The sequence below is a fragment of the Crinia signifera genome, chromosome 1 (assembly GCF_055691185.1).
Source record: "Crinia signifera chromosome 1, ASM5569118v1, whole genome shotgun sequence".
Lineage (NCBI taxonomy): Eukaryota > Metazoa > Chordata > Amphibia > Anura > Myobatrachidae > Crinia > Crinia signifera.
The window spans coordinates 329,033,153-329,048,943 of NC_139217.1; the positions used below are offsets into that span (position 1 = coordinate 329,033,153).

The 15,791-nt window shown below is 43.5% G+C and overlaps 1 protein-coding gene across 1 annotated transcript; it reads left to right on the forward strand.

Annotated features, from left to right (window-relative positions):
• Positions 1-1,405: 1,405 nt before the first annotated feature.
• Positions 1,406-2,413, forward strand: LOC146079021 (olfactory receptor 4E2-like). The gene has a single exon (XM_083186148.1). The coding sequence runs from the start codon at positions 1,406-1,408 to the stop codon at positions 2,411-2,413; it is 1,008 nt and encodes a 335-aa protein (XP_083042274.1).
• Positions 2,414-15,791: the final 13,378 nt, after the last annotated feature.

A 15,791-nucleotide genomic window follows, 5' to 3' on the forward strand; every position in this document is an offset into this window, starting at 1 on the left:
CTAATAACTAACTATATCTAATGTATAACTAATCAAAAGAGAGTGCTCCACAAAGGAACTTTCTGCTTTAATATAATAAATACCAGAGGGAGTCCAGTAATAAAGTATTATTGAGAAATCATTATTCAGGCTACCCACTGGTTCCTCTACCTTTGCACAGCCTACTTTGCCTGCTGGCAGTGAAGGATGAGCTCAGATCTGGATCTGGAACATGTTTGTCTGAGAGATACTGGCTGATCACTGTATAAAAAACGAGAATCGGTGGGCTCCGGTCATCTGTTCCTGAGCTCCTATGTGACTCCGGTCATCATTTTACTTCCGGAGCTTGGAGTTCTGTTGCTATAGTTATATTATTTTATTTAAATAATAACAATGTCTTAATAATATATTTAAAACATATGCAGTGCTATTGAAAAGATAGATAGACTCTTCCTATAATTACCCCTGGCTCCGATGATGACTTCCGCGTCCATAACAGATCATCTAGGATGAGTCACGGGGAGAAGAACAATATATATAATTAATAAATAGAATGATGCAGTCGATTAAAATTATTAGACATTAATAAACATATATAAGAAGATAAAAAAAACATTGTTGTTCCACATGAAAGGTCAATATGAAGAAAGCTAATTAGCAGGCTTACAAATATGCGCAACAATATGTTGATGTACAACAGTGTTCTGGTTTTAACCCTAATACTATATGATCTGCTATGTTCCCCAGTAATAACAGCTGTCAGTCCAGATAGGTCCTACCCCATTAGGGATATTTACCAGTCTTTAGATATTAAGGTCCAGACAGTCCTTAGTAAGATGATTTTCATCGGTTTGGCTGTGGAGAGATGGAAATGGCTGGTGCAGTTGTTTCTGGGCAATATGAAATTCGAATTTGGAGGGTCCAGAGTAGTCACAGATCACAAACAGGGAAACACCTGCGATTGGCAGTCAGTAGTGAGGGAACAGGGCTACATGATGTAATTCCAGCCCTGTCCTCTTCCCACGGACTAATGCTGGTCATTATAACACCATCCTGTCAGCTTCACTAGGAAGAGAGCCTAATGAGGGAGAACGTCCTTCTCTTCTGGAGTTGCAGGGTGCTACCGCAAAAATCTGAAGCTTCCTGCAGCTTCCTGGAGGGTAGGCAATTATGCTCTATTTCCACTGAGTAATTAATGGTCAAACTGTCAGAAAACTGCATATATATATAATTGCCATTTCTTTTTTTATTTTATTTTTTGGGACTTTTTTTTTTTACATGGTTTGGTGTATTTTAGTTGTGAGGAAAATATGAATAGTATGCTGTGTCTCAATAATTATGTCATACTGTAATTTGAACACATTATTGAATAAACCGGAACCAACTGACATTTACTAACTCTTTCTCATTATACATTATAGATAATATGGCATTGGATTCATTTAATAACATATCAGAGAGCCATGTGAACTCACAGAAATCCCATATTTCTGGCACTACTATCGGTAAACATAATACAACTGAAGTGATAGAATTTGTTTTTGTGGCTTTCACCTTTCCCCACAGCCTGCAATATGCTATGTTCTCACTGTTTCTGCTGTTATACACTTTGCTTCTTTGTGGGAATATTTTAATCATGTTTACTATAAGAACAGATTATCATCTCCACAACCCAATGTACTTCTTCCTGGGTAAACTGTCTTTCATTGATCTTTGCTACTCATCTGTAACTGTACCAAAGATGTTGGTAGACTTCCTTTCTGACAGGAAATCCATTTCATTTAATGGCTGCATCACTCAACTGTATTTCTTTCACTTCTTTGCCTGTGCAGAATGTTTTATATTTATAGCTATGGGTTATGACCGCTATGCAGCCATCTGCAAACCACTGCAGTATTCCACCATCATGAGTAAACAGCGGTGTCTCTGGATGGTAGCTGCAACATGGGCCACTAGCTTTGTGCACTCCAACATCCAGACTACACTGACTATGGGGCTGCCATTTTGTGGCCCTAATGAAATAAACAGTTTCTTTTGTGACATCCCACCTCTAATAAGACTGGCATGTACTGACACAACCATGATCGATGCTATGATAGTGACCAACAGTGGTATTGTATCACTTGGCTGCTTCCTGGCTGTCCTAATATCTTATGTTGGCATTGGTAAGGCAATCTTTAAAATACGGAACGCTGAAGGCAGACGTAAGGCCTTTTCAACTTGTGTGTCCCATCTTACAGTGGTAACTTTTTTCTTCGGTCCCTGCGTCTTCATTTATATGAGACCATCCAAAACCTTTCAAGCAGATCAATTAGTGTCTGTGTTTTACACGATCATAGCACCAATGTTAAACCCCATCATCTATACTCTGAGGAATGAGGAAATGAAGATATCCATGAAAAAACTGTGGGGGAGAAAAACTAAATACATGTAGCATGATCATGGGAAGACTTGCTGCGTATGGCATGCTGCATGCTACACTTTATATATTTGAAAGCCTACAGGAAGGCAACATATACAGTAGCTTAGCATTGCTGATAGAGCAATAGTTTCCAGTCCAGTCATAGAGCATGTGTAACAACATGCTCTGTTTCACATATTTAAAAAAATATATTTATACATTTTGCAAGGTGCCTTCTGTATTAGGTAAACTTGTAATTTAGTGTTAATAGCTTTCTAATGCTATGGAAAAAATAAATTGTTCTAAACATTTTCCTTGTCTCCTCTCATCCATTAGTCCCCTTCTCTGGAGTGTCATGTCAATCTGCAAATAAAATGGCATTATTCAACTCAAATTTCTCTAACCTGCTCACGAGCAGTGCTGCCCCCCCCCCCCCCCCCCCCGACATATAACTTCTCCGGCTGCTCCCCCTTATGGGAACCTTTCCTTTACACAACCCCCCACTGCTTCTCCCTCTTGCTAATTCCTATTATGTCCTTGATCTGGCATTACACTTTAACTTTAAAATTTAATCTATCTACCGTGACAATTCCCTTCAACCTCCATTGCACCAGAGACTTTTTCTCCCAACTCCTTTCCTCTTTAATGCAGGAGCAGACGTGAGTTCTTAAACTCCGGTAGCATTCTGAAAAATGCGTCCGAAGTCTACGGACTTGCTGACGGTGGCATCACGTTGATGAGTTGGCACCGATACGGCATTGGGTGGGCACAGTGTAAACAATGCAGTCATGTCCTGTACCATTTGTGGTGTGGCTCAAGGTGGCTGGCATCACACACAGCTGCTGTTACTCAAAACATGGCTGTCCTGTGCCTGCCTTGCCCTGTGCTGGGCGGCCCCCCACATGTTAGCATTCTGAGTTGTAGTTTTGCGATTTTTTGCAAAACTACAACTCATGCTGTATCAGGCCCACTGGCCATTACTACAGACCAGATGTATCAAGCTTCAAAAGGTGATAAAGTGAAGAGTGATAAACAACCAGCCAATCAGCTCCTAAGTGTCATGTTACAGACTGGATTTGAAAGTGGCAGTTAGGAACTGACTGGCTGGTTGTTTACCACTTTATAACTTTTTAGAGCTTGATACATCTGGCCCTACATCTTTATATAAATGTTGTAGCTAAGCTGCATCTTATTGATATTCCCAAAGGCTGAAGCACCTAACCATCGATGTATATACAAAGAAACACTGTCAGTTTAATTGGCCAAATCATCCTATAAGGCACCAGCTCTATGGAATGCACAGAATGTCTTCTTATTTAAACACAGTGGTTAAACACAGTGGTTAAAACTGACATGACTGTGACATGCCCTCTGCTGGTAGCCAATTACCACCCAGGATAGCCCAACACATTTTATGGATATCCATGCAATTTCCAGCTATGCCTCTGTGTGGTAAACATTACGGCCCATGTGCAGTTCAGCTCAAATGTATGCCACTGAATGAAGGAATTCATTATAACTTGTAATGGGTTCTCTGTTTCCATTGCCAAATTATTCATATTGCGTAAATACCACATGTAATTAGCAAACTCAATTTGAAGCTGCAAAATAAATATACATCTCAAACAAGGAGAAAAGTAGAACGAGCTTTATTAACTTTGTTTACTATTAAAATGTAATTTGTATTATAAAGTTTCAAACTGCCCAAATGCAAGTGTACATTAAGATTAAATTAAGGTCAAGCTTGACCGTGGGTCAGTAAATTCTAGATTCACACCTACACTATAGTCCTTTTTACCCAATGACCGCATACCGATCTAAAAGGAGACACTATAGTCAGTATATCTGTGCTACTGAACATAGAGGATCAGGACCAGGGCCGGCGCCACCACTAGGCAGCTCTAGGCATTTGCCTAGGGCGCCGGCACCTGGAGGGCGGCAGTTCGCCCCTCACCTGACCCCCATGTGCATATAGCTGGCCGGGGTGTCCGTGCCGCAGGGGTACCTGCGGCGCTGTCCTGTGTATAAAGCTGCGGCAGCTTTATACACAGGACAGTGCCGCAGGTACCCCTGCGGCACGGACACTCCAGGGATCCCGCCGCCGCCAGCAGCAGCTTTACATAGGACAACGCCGCACGGACACTCCATGGATCCCGCCGCCGCCAGCAGCAGCTTTGCACACTGCACAGGACAGCGCCGCACGGACACTCCAGGGATGATGATCCCGCCGCCGCCGCCGAAAGCAGCAGCTATATCACAGAGTGACAGCGCCGCAGACCAGCACTGCAGGGACGGGCAATACAGGTACCACCCCCGGGCACCGGGGCGCCCCCAACCCGACTCGCCTGGGGCGCTCCGGTGCCTTGCACCGGCCCTGATCAGGACTCTGCCATGTCATTGGCCGGAATTAGTGAGCACCTGGTAACTGCTTCATGTGACTGTATTACTTATTGATGCCCCTGCTTCCATTTTAACTATTCTGATTACAGTTGTATTCTTTTCTTATATGGACCTGAGTTACTGAAAGAGCCCTTTCATTTGATGGCAGTAATAACGGGATCACTTTCCATGTAGGCAACAACAGAAGATGGATTAAAATGATATACGAAAAAAAAAATCAATAATGTATATCTGCAGGAAGGGATGCGGTCATTCGTCAGACTGCATTTAGGTCTACAGTCATTAGGTCGACCCCACTAGGTCGACTGGCAGGAAGGTCGACCTGACTTAAGGTCGACATGGGCCAAGGTCGACATGACTTAAGGTCGAATTTGCATAAAGGTCGACATGAGGAAGGTCGACTGGTCATAAGGTCGACATGGGTTTTTCACTGTTTTTTGAGCCGACATGCGGTATTTCATGCCCTACCATCCACTAGGGCGTGGTGGGAGAATAAAATAGTGTGCCGAGCGCAGCGAGGCACCGTGCCCGAAGCATCGCGAGCGAAGCGAGCAATGCGAGGGTCCGATTCTCATTGCCAACTGTGTCCATGTCGACTGTGTCGACATTCGGATAAAAAAACAGTGAAAAACCCATGTCGACCTTATGACCAGTCGACCTTCCTCATGTCGACCTTTATGCAAATTCGACCTTAAGTCATGTCGACCTTGGCCCATGTCGACCTTAAGTCAGGTCGACCTTCCTGCCAGTCGACCTAGTGGGGTCGACCTAATGACTGTAGACCTAAATGCAGTCTGACGAATGATCCCATTCCCTGCAGGAATGTGTTAATTGCAAAGAAGTAATATAACTGCAGCGGACACACACGCAGATGATAATAAAACAAGGGCCAAGAGAACCATCATACCAAGTATGAGGAATCAGAGGAAGAAGGAGGGCCAAGTGCAAGTAGAGAGTTCATTGACCAAGAATCACCAGCTGTGGGCAGTGGGGTGTAGCAACAAGAATACTTTGCATTGTTTGGAGATGGAGAAGCTCCTTATGACCAGTGGTGAAAGTGTCTGTACGCCTACCCACACTGGTGGTTGGGGTATAGAGATATACCAACCTATGAGGAAGCAAAATCTAATGATGACATTCATATGCATATTTTTGAGCCATTAATTGTGTTCCATTGAATTAAATAAGCAGAATGGGCCAAATATCTGGTGCCCAATCTTATGGAAAAGATAGCTGGGTACTTGTGAGTTATCCGGGCTGCCGATTTCTAAATCGGGTCGGATCGGGCACATCGCATCGCATCGCATGCGACCATCGGATGCGATGCGATGCGATGCGATGACCCGATTTTTCCATAGGAATCAATGTTAAAATGGACTGAGTCCATTTTAACATGGAATTCAATGGGGAAAAGGGGTCCTTTTCATACCCCTACTATCCAAGTGGGCATGGAGTTGGATATAAACCTGTGGCGAGCGTAGCGAGCCACCGAGCCCGAAGCGTGGCGAGCGTAGCGCGCCCCGCGAGGGGACACAGAATACCGTCCCCTCGCGGGGCTCGCTTCGCTCGCCACGCTTCGGGCTCGGTGGCTCGCTACGCTCGCCACAGGTTTATATCCAACTCCATGCCCACTTGGATAGTAGGGGTATGAAAAGGACCCCTTTTTCCCATTGAATTCCATGTTAAAATGGACTCAGTCAATTTTAACATTGATTCCTATGGAAAAATCGGGTCATCGCATCCGATGATCGCATGCGATGCGATGCGATATCGCATCGCATCTGATTGTATGCCTTAACTTAAGGCATACAATCAAAAAATCGGCAGCCCAGATAACTCACAAGTACCGATAGCTGCAAGAAGGATTTAAGGCCCATTATATTATATAGCTGAGAGAGGGTGGTCACCATATGCCATGCTTCTTTGATCTGGAGTTCTTTAAGTTCCCTATCTAATAGTAGGACTTCTACTGGATATTCCCGGTCTATGAAATCAATTTCCATCATTTAATTTGCTTTGCACCATATTTTAATGGATTAGAACAGGAGTGGAGGGTCTGAGGCTAATTTATTATCCTGTAAGATCCTGTATAACGGGGTTTTGCCTGGAGACGAGGAGGTCACTAGAGCTATGGCCATGTCACTACCGTGTGACTCTTGGTCTAGCCATGAGCTTAACTGTGTTAACTGGGCAGCTATATAATACCTTCTTATATCTGGTAAACCCAAGCCGACCTCCCCACTCGCCCTCATTAGATTATTTAACTGAATTTTAGGTCGCTCCCCGTTCCAAATGAATGAGGAGATAATACTGTTCAGTTTTCTAAATATTGATTCAGGGAGGTAAATTCGTGAGTGTTGAATCACGTATAAGAATTTGGGAAGGACCGCCATCTTGACCAGGTTTATCCTGCCTGATACTATCAATGGCAGCTTCTTCCAGGATTTTATTTTTTTCCCCAGCCAAAGCTTTTTGCGGTTCTTGACGACTTGGCTGGAGATGGACCTGAAGCATCTACCTGATGGGAGAATATCAAACAAGTCATGGCCAACAATAAAAAAGTATAACAAAAAATCAACTTTTAGTAAATATATACCTTCTGATATACTGTAGATTACCAGTAGTTGGCAGGTTCGGACGTCACGAGATGCTTCACTTGTTTTGTTTGGCATGAAATGCAGTGCAGTCACAGCTCCTGAAATACTGTAACTATGCTATTATGGTTTATTTTCTCCCAGGCATTAGTATACCCCAAAGAGCCTTCATCAGAGATGGTAGGTAAAGAAAATTCCTGGTTTAGACCACCCTATTCATTCAGTAATAATGTTCTTATTGGCTGCATACAGATTCCATTAACGGTCATCATTCCTGTTCTATGTTAAGCATTAAGTATTTCATTATCATGCTCCTTTAATAATCTTTAAATATACTCAGCATACCATAGAGAATAGCTTTTTAGAAAGGTTACCTTTAAAATATGTTTTATTTTTCAATTCAAATAATTTAATTTCTATTTATTTCACGTTGCCTGTTGGCATTTTGACAATGTCTATATTGTAATTGTCATAACCATTTGCCTATATCCTGTTGTGTTTAGTACCGGAGGGTTTTTTTCTTTCACAGTACTGTATTCTATATTTTTTTTTATAAAGTAAAGGACATTGTTATGCCTATTTGAATGCATGCATTTCATTGTGAGCAAGAATAGTTTAGCAGATCAGTAAATCTAAAATACAAGTTGCCTTATAATAAATATGTAATGAACTAAACTTAGTTATATATGTTAGCTAGGTCCTTTTCATTTGTCAGCTTGCATCTGAGAGCTACATACTGTAAGTGACAGCAGTTCCTGAACGCTGACTGCCCCAGATAATATCACTGTGTCTCTAACTGCACAGAAGTACAGAGCAGTGTCTTCAGGCTCTGCGCAACTCTTCTCCAAACTCGTTGTTCTCTCATCTGGATTTGCTGACATTGAAAACGTCCCAGCTTCTCTTGTGCCATCAAATCCACTACCAAGAAATTCAATCCTTCCATGGATATTTTTTTTGTACCAGAACATGGTGTCCTTACTGGTAACATTCTGGTAGCATGAGATCGTCACTTGTTCTCCTTCATTTACTCTAATCTGTTCATCCTGGAACACCTTACATTGGGACATTCCAAGCACTGAAGTAAGAAAGGGAAATAACTCAGTTCCAAATTTATGACTGGCCATACAAATGGACACAAAGGGCCAAATGTATTGAGAGTTTCAGAAAGTGAGAGATTTTGGGAGAGTTTTCCAATTTTTTTAAAGCAGCAATCAATTACATGGCAACATCAACCTGGTTTTGAAAATAAGTACATGGAATGAATACCAAGAAAATCAAGGAAATATCTGACTTACCTATGATAAAATGATATGATGAAATTAGATAATGCATGGCAGACGTAGAGCTGTCTGTTCTGCTGTAACTTTTGACTGTATGACAGGTGTAATTAGCATGCACTGCTGATCACTTCCTGTCTCATTAAAAGCCTCTCATGCTGCAATTGTAGTCTTTTACAGTACATCAGTTTTGTAACTCATCAAGTTATCATATAAACATACAGTATTATAGGTTTAACACAGGAAATGATCATAAGAGTAGCAACTCCTACCTTAGTGTAGGAGGAGGGCTGCCGCTGCCCACAATGCTAGCCCCACCTCCACCGCTGCTGCTGATTCCCACCATGGTCCCAGGACTGGCACATGCAGTGGTGTAGCTAGGTGCCACAATGCCCGGAGCACACACACCCCCCCCCCCCCCCCCCCCCCCGATTTGTAGTAGGAGGGGCTCTTACATTATACCAGGCACCGTAATGCCCATTGCACATTTTAGCAAACTTTGTATTATCCATTACACATAAAGCCACACGCCGTAATGCCAATTACACATAAGGCCACACATGATGCCCATTACATACTATATAACAAACCATAATGCCCATTACACATTTGACACATAAGTGCCACTTACCTTTTCATGCTTGATGCCAGGGGCTTCATGCTTGATTCCAAGGGGCTTCATACTCATTGCCAAGGGAAACTTAAATTGCTCGTTGCCATGGGGGACTTAAATCGCTAGTTGCCAAGGAGGACTTAAATTGCTCGTTGCCAAGGGGGACTTAAATTGCTCATTGCCAAGGGGGAATACAGCCCACTCCCCCATCTGCCAAGCTTTCCCGCTCCCCGCTGTGCCCGGCTGAGCCAGAGCTCAATTCTCCCGCTGGACCGCTAGCCAATAGCCGCTCGCAGTCCAGCAGCCAATGCTGCTTCTGATTGGCTGCTGGACCGAAAGCACCTATTGGCTAGCAGTCCAGCGGGGGACTCTGTCTCCAGCCAGGCACAGCAGGGTAGGGAACGGGGAGTGGCAGGGGTGTAACTAGAACTTTAAAGGCCCCGTAGCAAAATCTTGAAAGGGCCCACCCAATACACCCACACTCACCATTGTCTCTACAATGCCCCATAGCGGGCAGAGGAAAGAGTGAGGTTAGTGATAGAAAAAGAAGGTGTCAGGAGAACTGAGTAGAGAAAGAGAGACATAGCAGTAGCCAGAGAGAGAGATTCATGGAAAAAATGGGAATGAGAGAAATAAAGAGGAGAGAGAGAGAAAATGTCAGGGAGGGAGAGAGAGAAAAAGAGGGACACAAGATACAGTGAGTGTAAGGGAGAGACAGGCAGAGAGAGGGGGACACCCAGAGAAAAAGAGTGGTAGTGTCAGGAAAAGAAAGGGGGAGAGACAGAGAGTGAGCGTGGCGGGAAGAGAGAAAGGCAGTGCTAGAGGAGAGAGAAAGCAGAGGGGGACAGGGGGAAAGGGTGAAAGAAAGAGGGGGTCAGGAGAGATGACCCGGGAGAGAAAAAGAGAGAAGTGATAATAAGGGGGAGGCAGCTAAAAAGTGGCAAGAGATGATGTGGGGAAAAAGATATGAGAGGTGGGGCTTCTGAGTTGGGTGCCGGATGAAGCACCGACAGGGGGATTCCGACAGTCGGTATCCCAATTTCAGAATCCCAACTGCCGGTGCTACAACAGGGGGATCTCAACTCACAGGGGCTATTCTCCCTTAGAGACCCCCATAGAGGGAGAACAGAACCACCAAGCCCGCAGCATTGCGAGCGCAGCGAGTCAGTAGCCCGACTGTCGGAGCACCGGCAGTCGGGCTACTGACCATCGGTTTTCCCGCTGTCGGAGCGCTATACCACACCCTTCTGGGTTTAAGGGGTCGCATAAGTGGTGTTAGGTAAACTGCACATGTGCAGGACTCATTATGCAGGAAACGTTCGGCACTCGCACTGCAGAGCAGCGTACTTGATTGACAGACAGAGGGAATATTGGGGAGAAAAAAAGATGGAGCGCTTTTCTCCATTTAAAAAATAGCCTCATTCATTGTAAACAAGAATAGGAGAATGTGGTGTTGTTCTCACAGAAAATGTCACAGTAATTATATGTTAGTTATTCCCAGAGATTATTGTACAGTTATATTATGGAACTCATACACTGTGCCACTCAAAGCACAGTAATACAATCCCGTGTCTGTCATGCTGACATCAGAAACTGTCAAGGAGATAACTTTCTTCTTTGTGTCGCGTTTTGCTGAAAACTTAGCATAAGATTTGACTTCTTCTGATGATTCAAAATTTCTTATAATACAAAGTGGACTTTTGCCAGGATATTGAACATACCAAAAGAGATAGGGAGATATATCTGTTGTGTCATATTCACAATCTAGAGTGATCGGCGCTTTAGCTTCTGCACTTATCACTGGTTGTGACTGTGTGACACTTTCTGATCTACCGATTCCTGTTGTAACAGAGAGAATAAGTATTAAGGTGGAGACACCGAGAAGAATTGTTTGCTATAAATCAGCTTTACTGTGAAATTACCTGATAAGGAAATATAGATCATTGTACACAGCCATAACTTCATTGCAAAAGAAGCAATCTTGTGTTAGCAGCTTGCACTAGATAGTTGTCACTACTGTTCCAGTGTAACACATACAAATACTCAGACAGGGGAGAGGAACAGGGAGGAGCTAATGTGCCTTCACTCACTGTACTGTGCTGTACAAGTGAATGGAAACAAAGACATCTCCCCACTGATTTATTGGAACAAAATCATCCATCAGATATACAATTACAGTATCTTCATTGTATTTGCTTGTGCTTAATTACCAGAGCACCTTGGGAATGTTTTGATAAACATCTGAATAACTTTGTGGATCATCAGTTAGTATGAGAGGATATTAATGACATATTTTCAGGATTGGCATGTGTGTACCTTGGCTTCTTGTTTCACTTTCCTTTCCGACTTCTTCATTCTGTTTGCTTCTGATTCTAGTCATCAAAACGTACACTTTTTTCCAGTCTCTCACAAATTTTGACCCTTATCATACAAGTTTGGAAATATATTGTAACTTACAATACAATATTGGGGTTCAGAGACTAGTGGCAGAACATATGCAGAGTACAGCTGGGGGCCTTTAGTGCGATTCATTCATCACTAGTTAAAATCCTGTCAAATGACGACTTCTACAATGTATATCTTATACTTTTACTTTAAGCTGTGACAGTTTTTAGCCCATAAACTCTCCACACCACCCCAGTCCTTATCTGCTCCTACCTCCATTATCTGCATTCACAGCTCCCTTATTCATACCTGCCAACCTTTTAAAACTCCTCTCCGGGAGAAGCCGGGAGAAAAGTGAAAGGGGGGGTGGGATGAGGCTACGTTTCGGGGGCGGGGTGAGGCTGACATCACCAAGACCCGTCCTTATGACAGGCAGCCGCATTCATTTGCGGGTCTGTGGATGGAGGGAAGGGCTAAAATTACACAAAATGACGCAATTCGCGTCATTTTAGCCCCATCACCTTCCCGCGGACCCTCGGAATTTTATACTGCAGGGAAGGGGGGAGCAGGGGCTGTGGCAATAATGCGGGAGACTTACCCACCTTCCCGGGGGGCCAGGAGGGGGACCCGATTTGCGCGAGCCTCCAGGCCATTTCAAAAGGGTAGGCAAGTATGCCCTCTTTCCATATCCAGCAAGTTTGAGAAGTACCATCAGTGACCACTAGAGGCCACTAGATGGACCAAATTCCTCCTTTGTATGCTAAAATATATCTCGACAGAAAGTGAAAGCAATTTTTGAAAGGTACAATGATCTACAGTATGTTAAACTTGTTGAATATGGAGAAAGTGAGACGAGGCTGAAGTTGGCTTCTTATTCGCCCAGCTTCTTATTCGAGCTCCAGCTTCTTATTCAGAACAATCACTTTTACAAGGCTTAATGAATCATGGACCACAAATTTGACTGCAGAAATCAACACAGGGGGGTCACGTACATATGACCCACTTGTCATTTCTTTTGACCAACAAGGATTTGGGCAGAAATAGGACACTAAAGTGGGCATAGGTCCCAGATGTCATCATTTTGAATAAGTAGCTGGTGTCCTGCAAGGGTTAAACAGCGTTGGTCAAAAAATGTTACACTTGGAATCCACACAGGGGGGTCACTTACATATGACCCACTTGCCATTTCTTTTGACCAAAAAGGATTTGGGCAGTAAAAGGGCAGTAAAGTGGGCATGGGTCACAGATTTCATCATTTTGAATAAGTAATTGGTGTCCTGCAAGGGTTAAACATAGTTGGTCAAACAGTATGACACTTGAAACCTGCACAGGGGGGTCAGATACATATGTCCCACTTGCAATTTCTTTTGACTAACAAGGATTTGGGCAGAAAATGGGCACAAAAATGGGCATGGGTCCCAGATATCATTTTGAATAAGTAGCTGGTGTCCTGCAAGGGTTAAACAGCGTTGGTCAAACAGTATGACACTTGAAACCTACACAGGGGAGTCAGGTACATATGACCCACTTGCAATTTCTTTTGACCAACAAGGATTTTGGCAGAAAATGGGCACTAAAGTGGGCATAGGTCCCAGATTTCATCATTTTGAATAAGTAGCTGGTGTCCCACAAGGGTTAAACAGCGTTGGTCAACAAATATTACACTGGAAACCCGCACAGGGGGGTCACTTACATATGACCCACTTGCCATTTCTTTTGACCAACAAGGATTTGGGCAGAAAATGGGCACTAAAGTGGGCATATGTCCCAGATGTCATCATTTTGAATAAGTAGCTGGTGTCCTGCAAGGGTTAAACAGCATTGGTCAAAAAATGTTACACTTGGAATCCACACAGGGGGGTCACTTACATATGACCCACTTGCAATTTCTTTTGACCAACAAGGATTTGGGCAGTAATAGGGCAGTAAAGTGGGCATGGGTCACAGATTTCATCATTTTGAATACGTAGCTGGTGTCCTGCAAGGGTTAAACAGCGTTGGTCAAACAGTATGACACTTGAAACCTGCACAGGGGGGTCACTTACATATGACCCCCTTGCTATTCTTTTTTCCCAACAAGGATTTGGGCAGAAAATGGGCACTAAAGTGGGCATAGGTCCCAGATTTCATCATTTTGAATAAGTAGCTGGTGTTCTGCAAGGGTTAAACAGCGTTGGTCAAAAAATATTACACTGGAAACCTGCACAGGGGGTCACTTACATATGACCCACTTGTCATTTCTTTTGAGAAAAAAGGATTTGGGCAGAAATAGGGCACTAAAGTGGGCATGGGTCCCAGATTTCATCATTTTGAATAAGTAGCTGGTGTCCTGCAAGGGTTAAACAGCGCTGGTCAACAAATATTACACTGAAAACCTGCACAAGGGGGTCACTTACATATGACCCACTTGGCAATTCTTTTGACCAACAAGGATTTGGGCAGAAAATGGGCACTAAAGTGGGCATAGGTCCCAGATTTCATCATTTTGAATAAGTAGCTGGTGTCCCGCAAGGGTTAAACAGCGTTGGTCAAAAAATTTTACACTTGGAATCCACACAGGGGGGTCACTTACATATGACTCACTTGCAATTTTTTTTGACCAACAAGGATTTGGGCAGTAATAGGGCAGTAAAGTGGGCATGGGTCACAGATTTCATCATTTTGAATAAGTAGCTGGTGTCCTGCAAGGGTTAAACAGCGTTGCTCAAAAGAAATGGCAAGTGGGTCATATGTAAGTGACCCCCCTGTGTGGATTTCAAGTGTAATATTTTTTGACCAACGCTGTTTAACCCTTGCAGGACACCAGCTACTTATTCAAAATGATATCTGGGACCCATGTCCATTTTTGTGCCCATTTTCTGCCCAAATCCTTGTTGGTCAAAAGAAATGGCAAGTGGGTCGGTCATATGTAGGTGACCCCCCTGTGTGGGTTTCAAGTGTAATATTTTTTGGCCATTGCTGTTTAACCCTTGCAGGACACCAGCTACTTAATCAAAATGATGACATCTGGGACCCATGCCCACTTTAGTGCCCTATTTCTGCCCAAATCCTTGTTGGTTAAAAGAAATGGCAAGTGGGTCATATGTAGGTGACCCCCCTGTGTGGGTTTCAAGTGTAATATGTTTTGACCAACGCTGTTTAACCCTTGCAGAACACCAGCTACTTATTCAAAATGATGACATCTGTGACTCATGCCCACTTTACTGCCCTATTACTGCCCAAATCCTTGTTGGTAAAAATAAATGGCAAGTGGGTCATATGTAAGTTACCCCCTGTGCGGGTTTCCAGTGTAATATTTGTTGACCAACGCTGTTTAACCCTTGCGGGACACCAGCTACTTATTCAAAATTATGAAATCTGGGACCTATGCCCACTTTAGTGCCCATTTTCTGCCCATATCCTTGTTGGTCAAAAGAAATAGCAAGTGGGTCATATGTAAGTGACCCCCCTGTGTGGATTCCAAGTGTAAAAAATTTTAAACAACGCTGTTTAACCCTTGCAGGACACCAGCTACTTATTCAAAATGATATCTGGGACCCATGTCCATTTTTGTGCCCATTTTCAGCCCAAATCCTTGTTGGTCAAAAGAAATGGCAAGTGGGTCATATGTAGGTGACCCCCCTGTGTAAGGTTCAAGTGTAATATGTTTTGACCAACACTGTTTAACCCTTGCAGGACACCAGCTACTTATTCAAAATGATGACATCTGGGACCCATGCCCACTTTAGTGCCCTATTTCTGTCCAAATCCTTGTTGGTCAAAAGAAATTGCAAGTGGGTCATATGTACCTGACCCCCCTGTGTAGGTTTCAAGTGTCATACTGTTTGACCAACGCTGTTTAACCCTTGCAGGACACCAGCTACTTATTCAAAATGATGACATCTGGGACCCATGCCCATTTTAGTGCCCTATTTCTGCCCAAGTCCTTGTTGGTCAAAAGAAATTGCAAGTGGTTCATATGTAGGTGACCCCCCTGTGTGGGTTTCAAGTGTAATATGTTTTGACCAACGCTGTTTAACCCTTGCGGGACATCAGCTACTTATTCAAAATGATGAAATCTGGGACCTATGCCCACTTTAGTGCCCATTTTCTGCCCAAATCCTTGTTGGTCAAAAGAAATTGCAAGTCGGTCATATGTAGGT